The sequence below is a fragment of the Euleptes europaea genome, chromosome 2 (genome assembly GCF_029931775.1).
Source record: "Euleptes europaea isolate rEulEur1 chromosome 2, rEulEur1.hap1, whole genome shotgun sequence".
Taxonomy (NCBI): domain Eukaryota; kingdom Metazoa; phylum Chordata; class Lepidosauria; order Squamata; family Sphaerodactylidae; genus Euleptes; species Euleptes europaea.
Genome location: NC_079313.1, coordinates 22456131 through 22481872, shown reverse-complemented (window position 1 = coordinate 22481872; position 25742 = coordinate 22456131). Strand labels below are relative to the sequence as shown.

Below are 25742 nucleotides of genomic sequence, written 5' to 3'. Positions count from 1 at the left end.
GGAAAACCCCATTACTGCATTACACTCTTCTGATGCAGTCACAGAAGAGGGCTTAGTTTCTATAAAAGATCCAGTTGATAGGAAAACTGAACTGGCCTGTAAAAAAGCCCATGAAGCTTCAGCCTTGGCTATTAGCGCCTCCATTACGTCTGCTTTAATGTCCAGGGCAGCTATAGTCTGGACTAGGAAGTTGTCCAAGCTCATTCCTGAAGAAGATAGAAGTGCTATGGAGGGAGTGTCTAGAATCCTGAAGGCAGTATCATTTCTGGCCGACTCTACATTAGATACTATGTGCTTCTCAGCACGGGCCCTAGCTACCGCAACTGCAGCTAGGCGGGCCTTATGGTTGCGTCCATGGCAAACCGAGCACAGGTCTAAATCTGTACTGATGGGTTACCCCTACCAGGGCAAGACATTTTAGTTGAGTCAAAAGATAAGAAGAAGTATCTTCCCAGAAGCCTATGTAAGGAATCAAAGGGATTCTCTAATTCTACTTCCTTTCGTCCCTTCCATCCATACTCAAGATACAGACCTGATCAGAGGAGAGGCCAGTGGAGCTATAGTAGGGGTTCCTTTCGCAGAGGAGGGCGCTTCTCTAGGAACTCCAGAACTAACAATTTTCAAAGTGACAGAGGGGAAAAGCCCTTTCGTCAAACAAGACAGTGACGCCAAATGCAATCCAGTGGGGGGCATGCTCAGCCTGTTCCACAACCAATGGTCTCTCTCCCATCCGGACCATTGGGTTCTACAGATTGTCTCCCACAGTTACCGAATACAATTTTCCAAAATTCCAAGAGATCGACTGGTAGTGTCCCCTGTGTCCCGTCAAGCAGACAAAAGACTCAGAACTTTAGCAGCCATACAACATCTGCTGGAGATAAAGGCAGATGGGCATATATTCCGTATTCTTTACAGTGCCAAAAAGAGACGGGGGATGGCAGGCCATCCTCTATCTAAAATACCTGAACAAACATGTAACATACAGAAGATTCAGGATGGAGACGCTGCATTCCATAACAGAAGCCCTAAGACCAGGAGACTTCCTTACTTCCGTAGATTTAACAGAAGCCTATCTACACATCGCCATTCATCCAGACCACAGGCGATTTCTAAGATTTCTCCACAACGGACACCACTTCCAGTTCAAGGCCCTCCCCTTTGGATTGGGGTCAGCCCCACGGGTCTTCACCAAGGTCCTGGTGACCTTGGTAGCTCTAGCACGTCAAGAGGGCGTAAGAATCCCCCCTTACCTGGACAACATTCTAATTTGTTCATCGTCAAAGGCTCAAAGCGTCCGACACACAAGCATTGTACTCATTTTTGAAAGACCACGGCTTTTTAGTAAACCAGAAGAAAAGTCATCTTCAACCCACTCAACATCTACGTCATCTAGGGGTATATATCGACATAACAGCACCTAACAAGGGTAAACCCATGCCCCGCACCTCAGTTAGTCGCATTATCACTCAGTGTATCACTCAGGCATATAGAGCGACAAAAATTCCAGTACCTTCTGGCCTGACAGCACACTCCGTAAGAAGCGCTGCCACGTCAGCGGCCTTCGACCGCAGAGCTCCTATAGAGGAGATTTGTAAGGCCGCCACGTGGTCCTCAATCTTCACATTCATGAGGCATTACAAACTTAACCTGTATGCCTCAGCTGATGCCGCCTTTGGCAGGTGGGTTCTTCAAAGCGTTCTCCAAGACGTCTGATCCCACCCAGGCAGGGACAGCTCTTTTAAGTCCCACTCTTAAGATGGCCTCCTCTCCCAGAGCGAGAAAGAGCCTTGGTTACTCACCGTGAAGGCTTCTTCTGCTCTGGGATACGGAGGCCATCTTGCCCGCCCAGACGTCTAAGTAAATCTAGGAGAATGCTGCACAATTGGACTCTCACAAATTGGATTCTCTGAAATAACATAATACAATTCTCAGGTTGGGTTTACTAAAAGAAGTTTTATTAATACGGTTATAGTTGAACTTACAGTTATCTTAAGCATTCTACTTTATCTTTCTACTGTTTTTTTCTTACTGATGTTCCATGTTTAACTGTTGTGCTCCTTGCTTGGAAAGTTTTTTTACTGAAAAGGGCGGGGGCGTTTCCTCTAGAGATAGGCGCTTAAAAATTTAGGTCCTGCCTCCCGGAACTAAAGGAAGAGGAAACACCCACTCTTAAGATGGCCTCCGTATCCCAGAGCAGAAGAAGCCTTCATGGTGAGTAACCAAGGCTCTTTCCCTTTTTGAAGGGAGATGTGTGGTTGTGAGGCGGAGGAAATATGATTCTGATGCCCCCCCCCCAAAAAAAGGCAGAAAGAACACACTTCAGAGCAGGGAAGAAAGGAAATTTTAATCTTCTTGAGTCCTGGAGGCTACAATTTATTTGGGGGCCCAGCCTTGGTTTTGTGCAGCCTGGTGGGGGTGTGGGGTGGAATTAGCTTTCTATCAATTTCTCCTCAATCTCCTTCAAAGTTAGTGGTCCTTTTACTGGTTTTAAGAAGTAAAATTTACTAGCTGTGCTTGCTAATGGCTTTGGAATAACCTGCCCTATTTGTAAGGTATTTTTTGCTTCAAATACATCCTATAACTAAATCTTGTTTTATATGAACTGATTCTTAACTATTCCAGTGGCTTCTATGTGGTGCAGGGTACAGGACTTGGAATTTTTTACCCAGTGTATATATGAAATAATTCGTTCTCCAGATGCCATTGTTATGTCTCTTGCTGTCAGATTTTGCTTTCTTGTTGTTATTACCACAGGGAGCCTCAAAGGTTGAGCTGGAAACTATAAAATCTATAACAAAATAATTATATTTATTATGTGGTGTACACAGTAAGTTTGTTAAAAATGCAGGGCTGTTATAAATATCTCAAACACACTTGAGGATACATTCATTATAGCTCATGTGCTACTGGCTAGAATTTTGTGCCTAATGCACCACTGTTTGGACTGTTTTAAACTCTAGTTGCTAACTGTTATCCACTAAGGAGGCACAAATTGAATAGCTTATCTGAAACTTAAGTAAGCTGGTTTAATAAAGAAAAAATATAAATGGTAGATAAATGAAGTGACATAAGCCTTGACTTGGAAGGCCCAGGCTATCCTGATCTCGTCAGATCTTGGAAGCTAAGCAGGGTTGGCCATGGTCAGTAATTGAGTGAGAGCCCACCAAGGCAGTCCATGGTCGTTCCACAGAGGCAGGCAGTGGCAAACCACCTCTGAATGTCTCTTGCCTTAAAAACCCTATGGGGCTGCTGTAGTCAGTTATGACTTGAAGGCACTTTCCTCCACCACCAAGCAACTATAAGAGAAATATCAAAAAGGACACATCTGAATACAGGCAGCTGTTTCATAGCCACAGGGAGAATAATTTTATTACACACAGTTTAAATTGTACAGTTGGCATCTAATTGGTTTGGCTGGATGTTGCTATCTAGTTTGCCCAGACAAGCTCAGTTTGGGTGAATTCATTAGTATTTAAGCCCTGCCTTTCTTTGGTTCTTGTGGGTTATCCGGGCTGTGTAACCGTGGTCTTGGTATTTTCTTTCCTGACGTTTTGCCAGCAGCTGTGGCAGGCATCTTCAGAGGAGTAACACTGAAGGACACGGTTACACAGCCCGGATAACCCACAAGAACCAATGAACTCTGACCGTGAAAGCCTTCGACAATACCCTGCCTTTCTGTTTGTCTCTTTTTTTTTCACCCTTCTCTCCCCCCCCCCCCATGGGCTTTTTCTAGTAGCCGCTTCACTGCACAACTGGGAGGGTATTTTCCTAAACTACTGACTGGCAGATTTTTCTGCCTGATTTTTTTTCTTTATCTTGTTCCCCCATCTGTTGCTTCTCTGGTTTATCATCAGATTGAATGAGGGTTTATGCAGTGGACAGTTTCTAACTTTGTTGGTGGTTTTTGTTGCCATTTTGGGCCCAGGTGGGATGTGGACAAAGATGCTGAAGTAGAATTTTATGTCTTAGTCTCATTTGAAGACTTTAATGGGTAGAGCTCCCAGTTTGACATAAGCAGTTCAAAAGGGGTTCTGGTCATTCCTTATTCAAGTATCAGTTTATTCTGACACTCATTAGTTATTTGGCATGTAAATAGGTACTTCAAGTTTCATACATTTTTGGTGATGCCATGAACAGTTTATGCTTTTAATTACTGAAGCTTATCTCTTTAACGAAGTTGTAGCATTTTAAATCAATTTGTTCTTTCTGGGACCTCCACCCTCTCCTACAACCAACAGTTTCCCCTTAATTTACTCATAGTCTTTAAAGGCACAAAGACTTAGGTGGAAAGGGTCCCTTTGTCATTTGTACAAGTAACAAGTGAAAGAATGGGGGATGAATTACGCTTCTGCAGCCATAATAGTACAATCTGGGTACCATTTTTTTTTTTAGCTTCAGTAGTCAATCTAAAAGGCTGTAAATTCTATTTGAGAATCTAATAGTGATACATTGTATACTTATTGACTTTTAACTGGTTCTAGTAATTAGGATTTTTTCCCAGTCAAGTCACTCCCCCTTAGCAGTATTTCGAGATTTATGCAATATTCTTCCAGATTTTTTTAAAACTGCTATTCACTCCTGGGAAGTTGTGAATAGTAAATAGCTTACGGATGGCTTTTAGTAAAAGCATTCTGAATTTTGGAAGCTATAGGGGTATTGTATAGGATACTGCAGTCTGTAGAGAGGATTCTAACATTTTCACAGCTGATTTTGTAACCACTTTCTCATCTGTACATGCTGCCCTCAAGTGAATAAGTAACTGTAAACCTGGAGAGGGGTGTGGGGGGGGTGTAATATGAAGGGAAAAACATGAATGTCAGTTGCACACATTTGCATGTTTCTGCTCCCATTTCTGAAGAAAAGCCTTGTGGCCTGAAATTTATAGAAATGATGATAATCTGCATGTTTCTGTATTCCAGACACCTATTTTAATAGTATCTGGATAATATGACTATAAAATGATGCTTATAGACTTTTATTTTAAATTATAAAAGGTATGCAAAATTGAGACCACAGTTCTTGTTAGGTGAACTTTAAGAAAAATAACTCATTTCATAGTTGCAATATTTAAATTCACAGATGGAAACATGTCTTGTAAAATGGCATCAAAGGGTCTAATAAATATGGATACACTGCTTCTGCATCCTCATAGGTATTGTCTACAGAGTGAAACACTGTTCTTAAATTTCATTTGGGTCATCATACTATAGCGATCTTCAGTGCCCAAACAGATCCCTGAAGTCATGTATCAAATGATGACAGCAAATAGAGCTCAAGAAACTGAATAGTGAGAGGAAATATATGGAGATGGACTGTGGAAGAGAGATTGTTGTACCTGCCAGCAATGCCATCACAAAAGCCTTGCAGTACTGGACCTGTAATCATAATTTATATTGATACGGTGCTACACTAATTTGTATGCCCCATCTAAATTCTACTTTTTGTGTAGATTGCTTATGACAGGACTACTAAAATATATATACCACCTTCTAAAACAGAGTTTCCCAAACTTTTTGAGTCATGGAGCACTAGTTTTCACCTAGCACCTATATACTATATACTAAATACTTTTCTTTCCAATCTCTTCATGGAGCACTAGGAGATGTTTCGCAGAGTACCCAGTGCTCCTTGGAACACAGTTTGGGAACCTCTGTTCTAAAACACGACAGTGTGGTGTAGTGGTTAAGAGCAGCAGACTCTAATCTGGAGAACCGGGTGCCCACTCCTCCTCATGAAGCCTGCTGGGTGACCTTGGGCCAGTCACAGTTCTCTGAGAACTCTCTCAGCCCACCCGGAGGCAGGCAATGGCAAACCACCTCAGAGTGTCTCTTGCCTTGAAAACCCTATGGGGTTGCCATAAGTCAGCTGTGACTTGACGGCACACTCACACACCAACTCATGGAAATGGTGCTTCTTTTCAAAATGGTGATATGAGCTCTTGTAATCTTATGACTTGTTTTCAGAGGCTTGTCAAGGCTTATCCTGGTTATTTAAACTCTGAATGTTAACATTGGCTGATCAGTGGAAATTCTGCAGCTGATGTTTAAGTTGGGTAGTCAGCAGATACTTGCTTTTCTTAAACTTGTGCTCAGACTGAGCATTGAGAGTCAAAATCATTTGTCCAATAGTATGCACAATGAAAATACAGAAAAATAGTTCTTCAGGCAGTATGCCGCATTAAAAGATATTGCATTTTTAACAAGTTTTGTTAGCCAAGGCTGGCTGTGCTTTTCATAGGAAAAAGAGGTCTTATTAAGAAATTTAAAAAGCCATGTATATATTTGTATATTTATACATGTAAACAGAAAAGTATATGTATTAGAATGAATTTAAGGTCTTTTTGTGTAATAGAAAGCTGAACAAACATGCAAATCAGGGTTTCTATAGCTAACCTATTAGAGAAGGAGGAGGAAAAATAAAGCTGTTGTATTAGTCCCTTAGCATGGGACCAATCAGGCAGTAGCGAGAATGCAGCAACATTATTGGCCCTTTTAGCAAACTGTGATGAGCCAATCACTAGTTAGAGCCCGGCCTTGGTCAGGAAAGAGAGTGGGGTATACAACTAATAAAATAAGAAATAAATTTTCAGCCCCCCCCCCCCCCTAAAACTATAAGTAGGACTAGCTTAGTCAGCCAAAAAAGGAGAAACACAGAAGAAGAGTTCTGAAGGACTTCAGAAGGCAGGGACAAAGGTGAAGTCCAGATACCTGCAGCAAAGAATTCCCTCAGTAGGTGGAAGATGCCTGAGAGCTGAAGAAGCTATAGACCAGGGAGGGCTGAATAGCTGTGGCGAGAGCTAGGCCCCAGCAGTCTGACTACAACCAGCCTCAAGGAAGTCCATGAAGGGAGCTGCTACATTGAAGTGCAGGAGGAGATTTTTCTCCCCATGAGAATGCTGGCAGAAAGGCCTCGGAAGATTGTAAGTTTGAATTAACATATAGAATAAGAAAAAGCAGTTCTACATTTTTCTATTGTTATCAAGTTGGTGTTATATATTAAAGAATTCTTTTGTTTGGATAGGAGTTCTTGGGAAGCAAGTGCCTAAGGCCTAACTATGTTAACCAACCTCGAGATCCTGACTGGTCTTTACAAGCCTTTTACGATAGAGTATTTGGGCAGTAGTAGAATTTCTAATTGGTGTTTTCTGGAAACACTATTCTGTTTTGTTTTCAGTTTTAACAGTGTTATGCAGTTAACTTTAGAAGTGTGCGACACTTGGGTATCTTGGTTAGTAATATATGGTGGTGGATCTGTAAGGGTTATAGGAAAAGCCAAGTAATACATCCCAAGATAGGCAAAGCAATCCTGAGCGGGGTGGTGGTGGTGGTACAGCCATGCTGTCTCTGTGCAGTTTCCTGGTTGGAAAAAAAGGGAGGAAAATTTATTTAAAATTAAAGATCCGAAAAAAGCCCCGTTTGCTTTAGTGAGGCTATACCAGCAAAATAGCTGGTGCAGCAATGCCGCAACGTGAGGGGGCATTCCCTGGCCCGAAAGGGGTTAGGAAGTTGCCTAAAGGCAGCTCTGTCCCCGGGAACGCCTCCCAGGATCCCAGCGCAGGGAGAGACGGTGGGGCAATGCCGCCGGAGAGGATGTGCCGTCGTCCCCATGCCACACTGCTGGATCAGTCTCTGGGGGTAGCGTAAGTGCCCCTTATCACAGAGCAACTCCAATGCGGGGTTACATCGGCTCCTATGGGCATTCCCCCTCCCGTCAGGATTGTATGGTTAATCTGATCTTTGGGGTTTCTCCTTTACTTTAGTAGATGCTGTTATAAAACAAGGGCTTAGTGAACTGTGAACCTCCCATTGCCATTACTGAGGCTAGGAGGAAATGGTTTAGATCCGCTTTATCAGTCTTGCATTCAGCCCCAGCTGACAGCCCCTTTCCCTGCAGGTTCCAGCTGCCATTGATGGGGCGTTAGGGGAGAACAGGAAGTCATTCCATTGTGCCAGGACTGCCTCAACTGAGAATTGCAGATGACACCAAATTATTTAGGGTGGTTAAAACAAAATCAGACTGGAAGAATGAGCATTAAATGGCAAATGAGATTCAATGTGAGTAAGTGTAAAGTGATGCATATTGGGGCAAAAAATCCCAACTTCACATATACACTGATGGGATCTGTGCTGGCAGCAACAGACCAAGAAAGGGATCTTGGGGTGGTAGTGGATAGCTCAATGAAGATGTCAACCCAGTGTACGGCTGCTGTAAAAAAGGCAAATTCCATGCTGGCCATAATTAGACGAGGAATAGAGAATAAAACTGCTGATATCATACTGCCCTTGTACAAATCTATGGTGAGACCACACTTGGACTACTGTGTACAGTTCTGGTCACCACATCTAAAAAAGGATATTACAGAGCTTGAGAAGGTGCAGAAAAGAGCAACCAAAATGATTAGGGGACTTGAGCAACTGTCCTATGGGGAGCGGTTAAGACGCTTAGGGCTGTTTAGCTTGGAAAGAAGGCGGCTGAGGGGAGACATGATAGACATCTATAAAATTATTCATGGTTTGGAGAGAGTGGACAGGGAGACGTTTTTCTCCCTCTCCCATAATATTAGAACACGGGGTCATCTGCTAAAGCTGGAGGGTGAGAGATTCAAAACAGATAAAAGGAAGTATTTTTTCACACAACGCATAGTTAAATTGTGGAACTCCCTGCCCCAGAATGTGGTGATGGCTGCCAGCTTGGAGGGCTTTATGAGGGGAGTGGACATATTCATGGAGGAAAGGGGTATTCATGGCTTTCAATTAGAATGGATACTAGTCATGCTGCATACCTATTCTCTCTAGTACCAGAGGAGCATCCCTATTATTTTGGGTGCGGTGGAACACAGGCAGGATGGCGCTGCTGCAGTCATCTTGTTTGGGGGCTTCCTAGAGGCACCTGGTTGGCCACTGTGTGAGCAGACTGCTGGACTTGATGGGCCTTGGTGTGATCCAGCAGGGCCTTTCTTATGTTCTTAATTCCCTCACCCAATACATTTTTATTGAATTTGAATGACGTTCTTTTTTCCCCCTATGAGCAGCTTTGGGAGTCCTCTTTGGCTGAAAAGCAAAAATGTAATATTAAGATAACTAGAGAATTCAAAGTATAACAAGGCAGTCCTTGAGTAGTTTTGTGGATCACAGTGGTGATAAAAGTTACCCAGTTTCTAATGGAATGTAATTTTTAATGTGTCAGGCATTGGTCTTTATGTCCATACAGCTGGTTCATGTGGAGCAGGTTTGTCATTTGAAGAAAGTTAAAACTTGATTTGGCTTATGGAAATAAAGCTCATATGTAGCCAGAATCCTGAATGACTCCCCCCTTTGACCCCCAACTTGTAGACCTCCGGGGTTGGGGGGAGTCCACCTTAAGAATTACTGTTCAGGATTTTTCCCCATATCTTTGGCTGATCCACATCTTATTTACCCCCATGCGTTTACTGTTAGGGATAGAAATTCTCAAGCCTGGATGACAAGCATGGAGAAGATATTAACTAAAGTCCTCTTCCTAAGACTACTGCAGCTTCTGCTTTTGTTCTTTTTTACTCCCACCCTCAAATGTTTGGACTTCAGTGTATTTTTTCCTGCGCTTGGATAAAAGTTATGTGGCTGATATAAGTACTGACTAGTCAGCATTGTACATCTTCTATTCCAAGCCATGTACATAAGCTTCTTCTGAGCTCAATCTCAGGGAGAGGAGTACATATGTATCAGAGTGGTGACTGCATTTTCACATTGTGTTTGCATCCTGACAGAGAAAAGTTCAAGCCACTCTGTGTGCCGAAATAGTTTCATAGTTCTTTGGATTCTGGCTACAATCCTATAGCCCTATTTCCCTTTTGACATTCATTTCCACTAGTTCCTCATAAAATGCAGCAAGAAAGGACCCTAGTTATTTCTTAAAACTTATATTTCATTTTCAGAACTTTTTCTGGTGGGGATGTTTGGGTTTTGGTGTTGGAAAACTTGGATTCCCAGAGCCCCTGACATCTTAGCAACAATACAGAACTAAAGAGATTTAGAGTCCTTTGCTGTATTATGTATAAACACATGTAGAGCTGTAAGACCTCACTTTGTGGTAAACTGGGTAAACAGTTTCTTTAGAGGGAAGGTGAATAAAAAGCCAGATAGTTTTGTTTAGAATGCAGTATGGCTGAGGTATTTACAGAAACCCTTAACTGTCTTGTTCGGTTGGGTTTCAGTTTAATGGATTCTCACTCTCTTCAGTGTATTTCACAGTTCCTTAAACCTGCAAGGTTCTTTCCTTTCCACCTCAAATTTTTATAATAACTTAAACAACCTTAAAGTTAAACATTAGGTTTATTTACAGGAATGCTAGGATTGGGGTTTATGAATGGGAAGAGAAAGAGATAAACTGTCTGGTTGCCAAATATACAACTGTGCACTACTTGGTATTTTAATTTTGACTGGATTAATGACTATTATAGCATTTGGCGTTTCAGTGGTAGAAAAATTTTCAGCTTTGCATCTTTTCCAATTTATATGCCAGTTGCTGCTGTGGTAGGGAACTAGAGCAATATCTGGGAAGGATCAGAACTTTAAAAACTATTCTCCACAGTTTGATCTTTGCAATAATCTGAAAACATAGTCCACCCCTAGCCGCTTTCATTCTGTACTCTGCTCCAACTGCTGCTTCTGTTGTATGCTGCTTCCTCAGATCCTCACATGGCTGTCTCCAAATCCTGCTCATTGGTTCAGTGGTCCAGTCTCCTTTAATTAGAGTTCACTGTCTCAGAAATTGGAGAAACAATTTGTACCTCTTTAGGAGTGGAGAACGTTTATTTCTCTGCCATTATTTACTACAAACCTGCAGCCAAAGAATTGGCTGGCTAGTACAAATTAGCGTGAAATTAATCACCCCTTCTCCCCCACCCAACAGTTAATTCTTATAAGAGCTGGCATAATTATGAGCCAGGAATTTTTAAACTCTTTTGAACTGTGGCCCTCCTTTTTCTTGGTTCCTTTAGCAGCTGTAGTCCGTGGCTAGCGTCCTTTGTATTCTTGTCACCCTCCCCTTACCCATCTTCAAAATATAACTCCTCCTAATGGTAAACATAAACCCTGAGCTGATTAGTTCAGGCTAGCCTGATCTCATCAGATCTCAGAAGCTAAGGTTTTTGTGGAAAGTGTGTATAACCTTGTCAACTAAATCATAACTGTAAACATGATATAAAGATAACTATTTAACAGTAGTGACTCAGTTGGCATAAGATGCTAAAATTGGTATTTCAAAAGACCTTTATATTATGAAATTAAGGATAATAAGTTCCAACATTTCTAAACTTTTATACTACCACCACCTCTCGTTTCTTTTGCCTCTTTTGTTTGTATGCATTACTACAGATTCTTTTGTTTTTAGGTAAGCTTTTGGGTCGTTAGGGAGATTCTTCATGCGCAGACATTAAAAATAAGAGCTGAGGTTCTGAGCCACTACATTAAAACTGCTAAAGTAAGTAGTTCTCTTTTTGGATTTGCCAGAGTGAATCTTTAACATCCAATTTCAGGAATATGGTAGATAAGTATTTGAGTCTATTTACTTTGTGATGAGAAAAAATATTTGCCTTTATCAATTATATATGCTGTAACTCAGAATAATGAAGGTATTAAAAAGTAGCAATTACTGATTCTTCAAGAGTTGTTTAAAAAAGTAGAAAGCAATATAATGTTTCTAGTTTGTTTTAGAACAGAGTGGTGGCAATGCCTACCTGCCTTGGGTATGATCCAGAGAAAATTGTGATTAAGTTTCACTGAAATTATCAGTGCATCAGTACTACTGGTTTCAGTAAGGTCTATCTGAAAGAAAATCCCGTTGAAATTAACTGGACTTTATTTCAAGTTCATTGGGAAATTTAAGATTGTTGGAAGCCTTTAGGTTTACCATGTTTCTCTTTAGTTTTTCTTGAACGTTATAATGTTTCTCTGCTAACATACTTCTCCAGATAGACAGCCATAATGTAAGCTCTAGTGACATCTTAGACATAGAAAGTTAACAGCTGAACTGTTAACAAGAAAAAGACCTGGTGGAAGCCAGACATTTTAACAAAGGTGAAAAGATCAGTTTTACCCCCAAGCACACCTTCACTCGATTCTCTCCCCCTTTTCAACACTAACTGCTTGCTAAATTTGATTCATATATACTGGAAAACAAGGTTAGTATCAAAAGTGCAGTGGCAGGGACTCAGCTAGAGGAGAGAAAGGACGGGAGAGGAGATATCTATGCTTGAGTGGTTTATAATGATAATTGAAACATATTGGCAAAGTTATGGGTTATATGACACTTTTCTGTTCACTTATTATTTGTTATCTGGGGAGCTTTATTTTTTTTTAAATTGTCAGTTTCTAATATCAGATTATTTCATGTGTTGTGGTATGCAGTGCTTTCTGCAAAGTATGAAATAGGTTGGTACTTTAAATTGAAATAAATATTGACATGTATTACAACATTATTTTTTTTATCCTCAGAAACTGTATGAGCTGAATAACCTACATGCCCTTATGGCTGTGGTATCTGGATTGCAAAGTGCCCCCATCTTCAGGTTAACTAAAACATGGGCGGTGAGTAAGCTACACAGATCAGGGAATGGGTTTCTTCCTCTTTGTGAACTTCAGATTAATCTGGAAAATAACGTGAAACACTAAAAAATATTCTTTCCCATATCTGGTACTCAGAGGAATATTGATTCATTACAAAGGAGTGTAGTTCCTAACTGTTGCAGCCAAGAATTGCCTTTCTGGAATACAACAGAATCTCACATCATATAGCATCTTCATTAAAATAGTGAAAACTGCTCACAGTAGCTGTGCAGCTCCGTGGCTCCCCAGCGCTAGCATGTTTGCCCCCGTGCCAGCGTTCATGCCACTTTGCACCATGGTAAAGTGGCATGGACACTGGCATGAAGGTCTCATCAGTTGCTATGGAGCTCCCCCCCCCCTTTCAGGATTGTGTGATTAATGTTTGTTTCTGCCTCTTGTAATAGACTCTGGTGCAAAAACAACAACAACTAGTTGCCTTTGTGGATCATCCTGGCTCTCCTCTGAATAGGAAATAGGTCCTTCTTTGGAATGAAGTTAGCAGAAGACTCTGCAAGGTTTCTGGGAATTAAAAATATATTAAACAAACAAACAAAAAGACTGGTTGGGGAAAAGAAGTACAAGAAAGTACTTAATCCCAGATAGCGCCCATCTGCTGCCAGGACTGAAAAAATTAATTCCCAGCTGAATTTGGCTATGGTGTGTTGCGTGGGTGTGGCAAGTGAAACGTTCCTTGCATCACTTGTCACTTGATTCTGAGGCGTGCTGGAACCTCGTCATAATCTGTCCTTTTTAAAATTTCTGGTCTGGCCAGACAAGAAGAGCTGTGATAGTGTGAAACTGAAACTTGGCTAGGAGATTTAACAGGAGACAGCGCCTGATTTGAAACCTGTCAGTTGATCAATAAGGCAGTTCTCTGTGTGTTAGGGTTGCCAACCTCCAGGTGGCAGCTGGAGATCTCCCACTATTACAGCTGATCTCCAGCCGATAGATATCAGTTCACCTGGAGAAAATGGTCGCTTTGGCAATTGGACTCTATGGCATTGAAGTCCCTCCCCTCCCCAAACCCCGCCCTCCTCAGGCTCCACCCCCAAATCCTCCCACCAGTGGCAAAGAGGGATCTGTGTGTGGGTGTATAAAATGTAAAAACTAAAAACCAGCTTTATATTTATTTATTTATTTATTTTAATAGCTGGTTTTTAGTTTTTTTTTACCTGTGGCCAGAAATAGATGTCTCGTATTTTAAATTCTTTTGAACAGCATCCTCAGATGTCATTATTAAGCACACTTGTGTAGTGATTAAGAACAATGGTTGGAAGTTTTGATGTAGTAATTTATTTTAGTTCGTTTACTTGCTAACTCAAGGCAGATTATGCAATTTAAAAGAGTGCAATAGGACATTATATAAAGAGGCTTTATCTCTCCAGTTTGGAGTCATCAGCTGTAATTCACTCACAGCCTCACTGTGTTCTGTTTCTATTTAAAGGAGAAGAAATGATATATCAAGTGTGGTTTTATTTGATTTCATATTGGGGTGGTTTTGCTCATTTTATAAATATACATAAATCCCCACAGAGTCCTTGAAATGAATCCTTATGCGACTGTTCAACTTTATGTAGGTCTGAATGTCTGTTTTGAAAGAACAGAGGTTCTACTTTCTCTGAAAACATTTTCTAAATGTTTTTTTCCTTCATGCCTTTCTTTTTTGGTCTTCAAACCAAATAAAACTTCTGGTGGGCATTCAGTGCTGCTTCTGTTGAGTCTTATTCAAGCGTTCTCTAATTTGGCATCCTCTCATACACACGATTCATTTATAGTTCTGGGTGAGAACTGGAACAGACTTTTAATAACTGTATGTGTGATACATGAATTCTACTCAGTTTGAGTATGCCAAAGCCATGATCTTTTGAAGCACATATACATGCAACAGAAATCTACAGAATATTTCTTGCTTTTAGTGATTTACACTTTGAGCATGGTTTGAAGTTGTAACAGTCTACGCAGGCTGGCTAAACCATAGTAGTATTTTGTTCTGAATAAGTGCTTATGTTTTATAATATCATTTTCTCAATAACAATATCTTAATCATTTAGAAACGCTTACCTGTATAGATTGTGGTGGCTGAGCATTTAAGTGCACATTTACTGTAGGCCAGTCAGACCAGAAATAATGTATGGGTTTGTATCCAAGGGAACCATTCTTCTCTGAACAGTCATTTGATATGTTCTAATTGCTGAGGTATATGATGGTATATTATGATATACCATCTGATTTTAGAACAGTGGCCGAAGCTGTACCAGATCTAAACCTATGAGTGGAATTGTTCAGAAAGTCAAATATTAAGGCGGATTTCTCAAAAATTAGGGAATTAGTTTAAAGGAAGTTGAAAATAAGAGTCATGAAGTGTAATCCCTTCAGAAACTGTATGCCACTATAGTTGAGGCTAGCATAAACTATATGATGGATGATAAGACACATGCACAACATGTCCAAGAAGATGCTACTATGGCTAAATAGCATAGTCACAGGAGTCATAAGGAAGGCTTTCTTTAAAACAAACATGTTCAAAAGAAAAAAAATTAAAAGAGCACAAATTCTGACAAAATTAACTTAATACAAAGCGAGCAAAAGAGGAATTTGAGGATCAAATTGCTTAAGGTAAAAAAACATATTTGTTGAAATACATCAAAAAACAGGAAACTAGCTTGTAGGTCAAAGGAATGAAAACAGCAGTAGGGATAACGAATTTCAGAAGCTAAATGAATTATTTGTATCAGTTTTCAGTGGGAAGATGCTACATGCCTTTTTATGAGAGGATGTGGTGAACAGTCCAAGTGACTAAGCATGATATTTTAAAGCTAATTGACAAATTTTAAATTAACAAATCAATAAGGCTTAATGTAACCCCCCCTGAGATTTTAAAGAATGCAGATGTAAAACTGCTGATATTTTAACAAAAATGCAATGTTATTAAAACCTTTAGAATATAATCCAATGGAGTACCAGTTTTTAAAAAGGCATCCCAGGGGAGGTACAAATCTATCAGCCCAACTAGAGATGTCAGTTTAATGTGTCAAGGCTACAAAAAGGTGGAAATATTGGGAATTACTAGGAAAGGCCTGAAAATACACCTATCAGTATAGTAATGTCCATGTATAAGTTGATGGTCTTGACCACATTTGGCTTTGCACAATCCTGGTCCACCCATTTCAACAAGAATATTGTAGCACGGAAGAGTGACCAAAGTGTTCGAGCAGTTTCCCTAATAGGAAAGGTACAAGCATTTGCATGTTTTCATTTTAGGTAAAAAAAATAGCTAGCAGGAGGACATAATAAGAGATGTATGAAACTATAAATGGGGTGGGAAAGCTGTCATAGCAGAACTCAGAAACAGCCAGTGAAAATGACTTTGACAGTAGGTTCAAGATAGACAAGTACTATTTCACATGATGCATAACTAACACAAATGTAGCAAGATGACCACTGCCATAAATGGCTTTCTAAGATTCGTCATCCATGAATTTGTCTAGTTCTAAGAATGGCTATTTTTTTTCCCAAATTTTATTTTTTTATTATATAGAAAGAGACACAGAAGGAAAAAGGGGGAAATAGGGATATCAGCAGTAATTAAAACAAAAAAGCAAAGACAGATCAAGCAGACTGTATTGCCATGCTTTTCATCACTGTTGTGCCCTCAGTTAGTAACCCAAGTTATTAAAAATAATTTTAACATCATCAAAAAGAAAAAAAAATGATTGGTTTATTGTATATCACATTTACTATCTCTACAGTCTAGATCACTGGTTCCCAGCCAGGGGTCCATGGACCCCCAGGGGTCCGCGAGAACTAAATTAAGGTCCGCGAAACAAAGTTATAAACCCATAATAAATTAATATTTTCAATTAAAAGTTCTCTATTATAAAAATATATTCAAATATTATTCTAAGTTTAATGTTTAACTAACAGTTATGATTAAAGTTTATTTTCAAATTCTCAGAATTTTTATTTTGAACCTTGGGGTCCCTGCACCGAACAAAAAAGTCCTAGTGGTCCCTGGTCAAAAAAAGGTTGGGAACCACTGGTCTAGATCTAAAGTTAAGGTTCACTGCGATTGGTTGGCATCTACCAAGAATGGCTGTTGAATGACAGCAAAATGGAACTTCCAAGTTCAAAGGCAGTATTCTTCTGAGCAAGCACCACTTTGCTAATCTTCCTAAAGGCTCATTTCCAGATTTTCATGTACTAATCAACTGTGATTCTTTCCTTTTACACTATCCAATAGTAGTGAATGTATTGGAGGAAGACAAAAGAACATCAAACTTGTTTACAGTAACAATGTTTTGGTTCTTCTTTCCCCCAAAGTTACTGAGCCGAAAGGACAAAACTACCTTTGAAAAGTTGGAGTACGTAATGAGTAAAGAAGACAATTATAAACGGCTTAGAAACTATATTAGCAGCTTGAAGATGACTCCTTGTATTCCTTATTTAGGTAAGACAAAAAAAATTAATGTTTTTAGTTTGCATTATAAATTTATTAATACATGCACAGTGGCTGTAGACTTAAATCTTTGTGAAAAATTGACATCTTGTCAATTCTCAACTTGTTTGTGCTTAAAGGAATGAATATCTTGTATTCTCAAGCATTCAGTGTCTGGTTTTTTTGTTCTTTGAGAAAATTCTACTCTCTGTTACATAGCTTTAGAATTTGTTCACACAGAGCCTTTTCTGCCTTTTTTCAGACTGGACCAACTTTCAGAATGATTTTAATTAGTGTGTTGTGAGTGGTCACGTTAAATGTCTTACCATGTGTCCAAATTTGCCAGCTTGCTTGTTTAACAGGTGGTGCCTGAAAAGTTAGCTATGCACTTGTTAGGACAAATTCTTATGGGGAAGCCATGTCAGTCTGTTGCAGCAAAACAAAAAAAGGAGTCTGGTTTGGCATCTTAGAAGACTGACTTATTGTAGCTAAAACTAATTTATTGCTTCATCAGATGCTTGAGTAGTACACACACACACACACACATACACACTTGTGAACCTCAGGGATAGAAGGCTGTAAAATCTATGACATTGCAATGCAAAACTCAGAAGAGTTCAATGTAAGCACAGTGACAATTCACAACAACTTTAGTGATAACACAAGTGTGAAGTTTCACTTCTTGCATATGATGGTCTAAAGTTTATTCTACAGTAAATCTTTTTTTTAAGGTACCGTAAGAATACTGTCTGTTTATACTTTTGAGTGTGCCTGTTGCCAGATACAAATCAAAATGAGTTTAACCAACTATGGCTTAAACTTCTCTAAGGTCTATGTGGCCTTGAGCTCTAGTTTAGCAATTCCTCAGAAGAAATTTGCTGCTGATAATGTGAAAGTAACACTAATGTGAAAGTAACAAAAATAGCTATTTATAGTTATAACAGTTTTGTTATCAGATTCAGAACTGTAATTTAGAACATGACCAAAAAAACCCCATTGAATAACTTTCCTATCTGTTCTGTTTTCTTCTTAAACACTGAAGCAGTATAGTTCATACTAATGTTACTGCCCTGTGAAAGAAAAAACTACAGGGGAAAAGGCCAGTACCATGACATTATTTTATATACCTTGTATACCTTCCTGTAGGGGTAAAGAATCTTTTTTATATATAAAAGATGCACATATAACTTTGGATGTCTTAACATGCATAATACTTGGAAATATGAATTGTGTTTTCCATTCATTGGCCAGGATCCAGGGAGATGCGCTTTTCTGCACAGTCGGCATTTGCATGTGTTCATGTTTCCCTTTTGAAGGGGCAGCAGCCTTTCTTGACTAATGGATTGGTCTTTGAGGAAGAGACTTCTGGAGGGTTCTGCAGAATTTACCTGGTATAGCCTCACTACAGTACACAGCCAATAGCTGTGATCACCACTAACCCTGTCCTGTCAGGGTAGCTTGTCTCTTGCACTCTGCACAGCTCAAGGTTCTTCATGGTGGAAAGTAGAAGCATTCCTCTTAATGAAAAAACTTATTATGAACAGATTTATGGAACTCTGTAGGGGTGACAGTGGAGGAAGAAGGCTGAAAAGCCCCTTTGCCCTTCTAGAACCCTGCCATTTGTCTGAGGAGGTGAGAGATGCTCAGTTGAAAGGTGTATTTAGGAGAGAAAATAGCAAACTGAATGTTCAGGTGAAAACATAATTACGTTCTGTGGCTGCTTCTGTAAAGCAGTTCCAGAGAAGGTTGTAAAATGCTGTCCCTCTGAATGTTTGTAAAGTATTTAGGAATTTGTGCAATATCTGAGAATTGTTCGCAGTGCTTTCTGACAATCACTTTGGTCACAGTGTTGAAGTAAGGGATTTATAGAACTGCACTTTAGTATTTGGCCAGGTGAATATTTCAGAGGTGCTTCACACTGTGCTCTTCAGCAGCACTTGTATGTAGGAGGCTACTGCTGCTGCTTTTGAAACAAAATAGCTAGTTAACAGCCAAATAAATTCTGTGTAGCGCTGGCTTCTTGAAATTCTTGACACACCCTGATTAACGAGAGGAGAGGACTCAAACTAAAATACGCAATTCAGATTCATGTTGGCCTTTTCAGTAACCTGTAACCATTCAGCTTTCAAAACTTTAGATTGATAGGCTGTGATCCCCAGACCTCTCTCTTTCCTAGCGCCTTGCTGTCTGCTGCAGGGCTGTGGAGGGAAAAGGCAGCCATGGCAAGCATTTCCTTCACATGGAGGAATTAAATGAATGGGAACCATTTCCAAGTCTTAGGTTGGCAGCCCAGAGAACCATAGTAGGATCTAATTATTTTTCTTGCTAACAAAGGGAAACTTGTAAGAGATCCTGTAGTCTTAGCCTAATGGCTAAGAGACAGCAAATTACTGCAGTGGTCCATCTACCAATTACTGTTGAAGACTGACAACTTTCTAAACTTAATACCACACTTCTAGGAAATGCAACTTTTTTTGCATTTTTAGTTGTGATTAAAAACAGAAAATACACAGACATACCATCTATGATGTCTATAACATTGAAAAAATGCATAAGATTGTATATGGTCCTGAAAGTTGCTATGGCAATACTTAAGTAACTTCAATAAAGTTGTCAGTTTGAGAGTTGATATTCGTCTTTCTGCTGTACAGTATGGGCGATTTTCATAAACCATGCTGTAAGGTTGCTTTATTCCAATGCGTAGATATATAGTCAGCTGTGGTTAAATTAAAAAATAGTTTGTGTGTCTACTTTCTTCACCCTTTTATATATCCAGAGTACTGCCATTAGATCTGCAGTTTATACCAAGCAAAATTAATTATTAATCTCAGTGTGTTTTACCAATTCTATTTGTACCGTACTGCAGATAGGATGCTACTGAGAGAGCCTGAGACATTTTCCTTTTTCAGTCTCTCCTCTAGTATAATATCAGATAAACTTGATTTTGATGTTTTATTGTTGTCATTTCTGCATTTCCATTCCTACATTGCTACCAGCGTAACTGCTTGATAATCAACATGTCTAATTCTCAACATGGCCCCATCTGTGTATACTTAAATGTAGAGATTGGAGCCATGGACAGACAAGACACATCTTTTGACAAACCTGAGAAAAGTCCCAGATCTGCAGAAAAATCTGAACTCTTAAAAAAAAAAAAGTGGGTTAACCCCATCCCCCCCAAATAGAAACCACACCTGTAGCTTTTAAGAAACAAATGCCTTTCAGTGGCTATTGCTAGTTGTTAATGCTTGGTCTTCACTATTTATTTTAACTCCCCAGTTATCCATATTCCCAGAAATATTATTGGTAGTCTTTCCCAAGAAATCCCGTTATGGTGATGCATCTGATTTTCATCCACAGTGGATACTTTAAGGGCCCAACCATTCTGGTTTTATTCAAAATAATTTTGTTATACCTTACAACTTTAAGGGCCCAACCATTCTGGTTTTATTCAAAATAATTTTGTTATACCTTACAACCTGACAGGCTGCAAAAGCTTTTAAAAGCTGGTATTGTGGATGTGTTAAGGTTAATGCTATATTTTCTGCCTACAGCACGGTTTTAGTCTCAAAATGAGAGATTTTAACCATAATACTGAATTTTCTCATATTGCAATTGCAAAGAGCTTTATCAAGAGTACAAAAAGGAGTGGTGATAAAGGGCAGCTTATATTAAATAAAACATGACTGATAGGTCTTGAGTATATTACAGAGACCCACTGTTTGAATCTGTTACCTACATTGGATTGATCTAAAACTTACATCAAATAAGGCCATTCAACATAGTTAGATGCTTTTTCTATGTCTTAAAAACAATCGTAGTACTTTGCAGTGCTGCAGCTAGGTAACTTTAGATTTAATGGTCCTTAAATCTCCCCCTCCACTTCCATCCTATTTTGAATCTGCCCTTCCCTGGGCTGTTAATCTTCATGAGGAGGAAAAGAGAAAAATATTAGGGTGTCAAACTAATCAGACTAATTAGAGGAGTATTAGGGAAACAGTATGGGGAAGAAAGAAAACTCATGCTGGTGCTGGGGTCAGGGGGAAGTTTGACGCCCACCTTTTGTTACAGCTCTGCTCTAACTTGGAATGGGTGTTGTTAGGGTTCTCCCATGCCAGGGGTGGGGCCAGACAAGAATCTGCAGAGAAAAAGCAAGCGGAAATTCAGTACTGACAAGACAAAAGTTGTCTGGGTTAGTAGAAAGGAAGACCAGGGACTTCAGATCTCTTTTATCTTGGATGGGGTTGTATTCCCCTTTAAAAGCCAGGTTCACAGCTTTGGAATGCTGCTTGACACAGTGATCCCCTTAGAAAACCAGGTGGCTGTGGTGATTCAGAGTGCATTTGCCCAGCTTTGTCCAGTGCGTCAGATGTGTCTGTTCCTAGATCAGTCATATCTAGCCACAGTGATCCATGCTTTAGTTACGTCTAGACTGGAACTATTATAGGCCCTCTGCTTGGGGCTATCCATGAAGAGTGCTTGGAGGCTGCAGTACAGAATGCTGTGGCAGGACTGCTGGTTGGCACCAGGAATCGGTATTATGTGACCCTGATATTACAGCAATTACACTGGCAACCAATCCCCTCCTGAGTCGAGTTCAGGGTGTTGATTTTGACCTTTAAAGCCTTACATGGCTTGCCACCAGGGCTATCTTCTCGCATATGTTCCTGCCTGAGAATTAAGATCACAGGGAAAGACGACTACAGGGATAATGGCTGTCTCTGCAACTAATATAATAATATATTTGGCTTTTAACAACCACAAAAATTCATGAGCATCCTACAATAATTTTAAACATTGAAGTAACTATATTCATAATGCCGAAAAATGGCAGCTGTAGGAAAAAATGTCCCAAAATTGAAATGTCTACCCAATAAAAATTTGCTGGCAATGGTTTTATTTAGGACTGCATTTGATTAAAGTAGTTCTAAAGTGTGATTTTAAATTTTGTTTTTGTGTAATCTATTTTATGCACTTGTTAATATTGTAAGCTGCCTTGAGCTCCATAAAGAAGAAAGGTGGCTAATAAATACTTTAAATTAATATATAATAAATACTGTTATTTAAGGCACCAGAATAAATAATTTCTGTAATTTTAGGAGTTGTCACCTTAATAATTATCCTGCTGTATTTTGTCCCAATATTACAAACATTAAATCCAGTTAAACTGTTGTTATTTTTTATCATTCCCCACCCCCAAAAGTTACAGACCTAAAGAACTAATACTTAATTATGTTTTTACAACAAAATGAATCATATATTTGGTTTTATCAACCCCAGTAACAAATGATATGACACCAATATGAGCATCCTACAAGAATGTGAAAATGAAATGTGGAAAATGGCGGCTACAGGAATAATGGCTGCAACTAACATAATAATATATTTGACTTTAACAGCCACAAAAATTTATGAGCATCCTACAGTAATTTTGAACATCGAAGTAACCATAGTCTCAATCTTGGAAAATGGCAGCTACGAGAAAAATGTCCCAAAATTGGAATGTCTACCCAAGAAAATTTTTAAGCAATAGTGTCCTGAAACACACACAAACAATACATATATATTTTTGCGGAAGTCTGTTGTGAATGCAGAACTATCTCATTTTTGATCAGTTTAACATTCGACTTCCTTTTAATGAGTAAAGTTAAACTTTCAGAATTATATGAAATTACATTCTGTTTCCCCATACTATAAAAGTACTATAGCTTAACATTCCAGAAAACCAGAAATCATAATAAAAGTAGGAAGAAATAACTTTAAAAAGTATTGTGTTTATCTATGCCTTTGTCTTTCCATTGGTGTCCATGTTCCTTAGTTTTAGTGTCCAGGTTAGAGTTATTCAGTGTTCCTTTTATGAGATCAGCATTTGCATAGCTTCTCCAGTGTTGTGCCAGCAAGTCCTCATCTAAAATGACGGTTAGTTTAAATGGTATGCCCTGACTATAATAAATATTTTCTTGAAGGATGAGAAATGTAAGATCCCTTCACCTCTTTAGAAAGTCCACATGGAGGTCAGCTAATACTTCAGCCTTCCGCCCCGCCCCCCCCCCCCCATTGAGTTTCTACTACCAAATGTTAGGTAAGATTGCTTCTTTGACTCACAGGCTAATAAATCTTACAACTACATTTTTCATCAGTTAGTTTTTGTTGGCAAAGCTAGAATTAATCCTGAATGCAAATTCCATCCCTACCTCACAACCAAAGTCAAGCTGGAGAAACTTCTTAAAAGAACAAGCCAAGTAAATCTTGTGACTACATTTTTTGTTTTCTAGCTTCAAAATCGAATAACTCCACACTTTTGATTTTCTTAAATCCTTCCTCAGTTGAGATTTCTTAGCTGTCCCATTCCAGCTTCCTATCTTTTCCCTTTTTTTTCTTCACAAACCTGTACTATATTCTTGAGGGTCTTCTAAATTTGTTTCATGGCTTTTAGTTTCTACTGAAATTATATGTTTTTGTTCATAGGTTTATTTCCCCAAAAGCTTGAATTTTCCAAGTTAGATTCTTTTTCATAACCTTCCTCATGGTGAGTTTTTCTTCAGCCTTGTACACATGAACACATGAAGCTGCCTTATACTGAATCAGACTCTTGGTCCATCAAAGTCAGTATTGTCTACACAGACCAGCAGCGGCTCTCCACGGTCTCAGGTGGAGGTCTTTCACATCACCGGTCTTCTGGACTAATTTTTCCTCAGATTCTTAATGTTTTTTAAGCGGTTTAGTACTTTCAAAACTGAACCTTCCAGAAGCTCCTTCCTCCTCTTCCTTACTTGCTATTCTATCCCAGCAGTTCCCAAACTTTGGTGACCCACAAATCCAAATATTCTTGGTATGGTGACACATCCATTCCAACATGCATAGCCTTTGCATAAGAAGGTTACATTCCAGCCTTTGACCACCCTCTCTTTCTCTATTACTCTTTCTAATCCCCCCTCAGTCTAAGAAGCTTAGGCTGTTACCGCACTAAGGTATTCCCAGCGATGTATTAAGAGTTTGGAAATGTTATAAAAAATACTGTTCGCACTTTCTATGTATTCCTACCAATGTATTAAAAGTTTGAAACTGTTATAAAAAATACTGTTCGCACTTTGTTTGGCCCCTTTAGCTGTGAAGCCATTTCCAACCATTTTTTAGCCGTAGTATCCAAAAACCCTTTTAAAGCGATGTTTTTTATAACATTTCCAAACTCTTGATACATCGCTGGGAATACCTAGTGCGGTAACAGCCATACTCTAGTAACCGTCAGGACATGTTTTACTTGAATCAACATGTAGATGCAATGAAGAAAAAATACCAACTAATGTATTACGTGAAAGGTACGATTCCAACAATCAGATTTTGGTTTCCAAAATACAAAAGAGAACAATAGAAAGGGCAGCATCGGCCATTGGAGGGCTGGCCCACAACCCACTTTCAGAGGCTTCGTGACCCGCTTCTGGGTCCCAACCCACAGGTTGGGAAACACTGTTATATCCCCTTTCCTTTGATAAAAACTAAGCAATTTTTTCTGTGCGTACACTGATTATCAGTGCTTTTACTTCATGTTCCTTAGATCCCCGTACTTAACACATGCTCATTTTGCTGAAATTTAAATTGTATCCTTCAATATAAATTGTTAATTATACCATTACTGCTGCTTATTTCTTCAAAGCACTCTTCCTCCAAACACATCAATTAATCAAAGGAAGATCCATTGATAGCGTACATGAATATTCTTTGCCACTTGTTTATCCAAGTAATAGTTATCCTGTTGCCATGTGAACTAACACAATCCATTCCTCTATTTTAACATATAAGCCCATTAGTTCAATAGTAACATTGCACTATTAGTGATCGTAACAGTGAACATTCATTGTACAAAAGAAAAGTTACCAATTACAGCTATATAGGTTCTGTGGTGATTTAATCAAAGTTAAACATTACTTGTATGAAAAGGAAGTGGGGGTTGCGTTCATTAATGAGTGAGGAATCAGAAAAAAAATACTTTGTAAGTTAAGTTCAGTTTCTTAGTCTCTGAAGTGAATAATTATTTGAGAGTGTTATTTGCTTACCTCCAAGTTCAGCTCATTTTTCATCTGTTTCCAAAAGAATCAGTGGTCAAGAAGACGTTGGGAAAACATTCTTACTGTACTTACACAAATCTGGTGATGAATCAAAATCTGCACTGATCTCCAGCAGGGTATTGTGTGTGCTTCATAAATATGTTTGAAAAGTACCACTCTCATTCATTCTAACTTAGCAAGGTCCGTGATCACAAAGGTGCTTGCCAAACACCTCCTGGTGTCATCTGGCCTTTAAGAGTAATGTCACTTCTTGGGACATCCGTAGGTTCTCTTCTGCCTCCCTGATCCCTGACTGGTACAAAGGGTAGTGTTGGGATGGCAGGTGGACTACTGGTGGATATGTCAGCTGAGGAAACTTCTTGCACACTGCTATTCTGTCCCTCATTTTCACATCCTGTTGTTATCTCGATGCATCTCAGTTATTCATTACCTTGACTTTATAATAAACAAGAATTAAGTTTTAGAGAAAATTAGCCCTTTTAATCTGATTGCCAGCTTTCCTTTTGGCAGATGATTTATACCAGGGGTCTCCAACCTTTTTGAGCCTACGGGCACCTTTGGAATTCTGACACTGCCTGTTGAGCTCAGCCACAGAACAACTGCCATAGGAGACAGAGCCAGGCACAAAATGGCCACTCTAGCTTACCTTCAGGTCAC

The 25742-nt window shown here is 39.3% G+C and overlaps 1 protein-coding gene across 2 annotated transcripts in view; it reads left to right on the top strand.

The window, feature by feature from the left end:
* Positions 1-25742, top strand: part of RALGPS2 (Ral GEF with PH domain and SH3 binding motif 2) — a 119141-nt gene that overhangs the window by 17464 nt on the left and 75935 nt on the right. For both annotated transcript variants that reach the window (XM_056844403.1, XM_056844402.1), the window contains exons 5-7: positions 11371-11460; positions 12474-12566; positions 16905-17031. In XM_056844403.1, coding sequence (XP_056700381.1) covers positions 11371-11460; positions 12474-12566; positions 16905-17031 — 310 coding nt within the window. The remainder of the gene's footprint in view (positions 1-11370; positions 11461-12473; positions 12567-16904; positions 17032-25742) is intronic.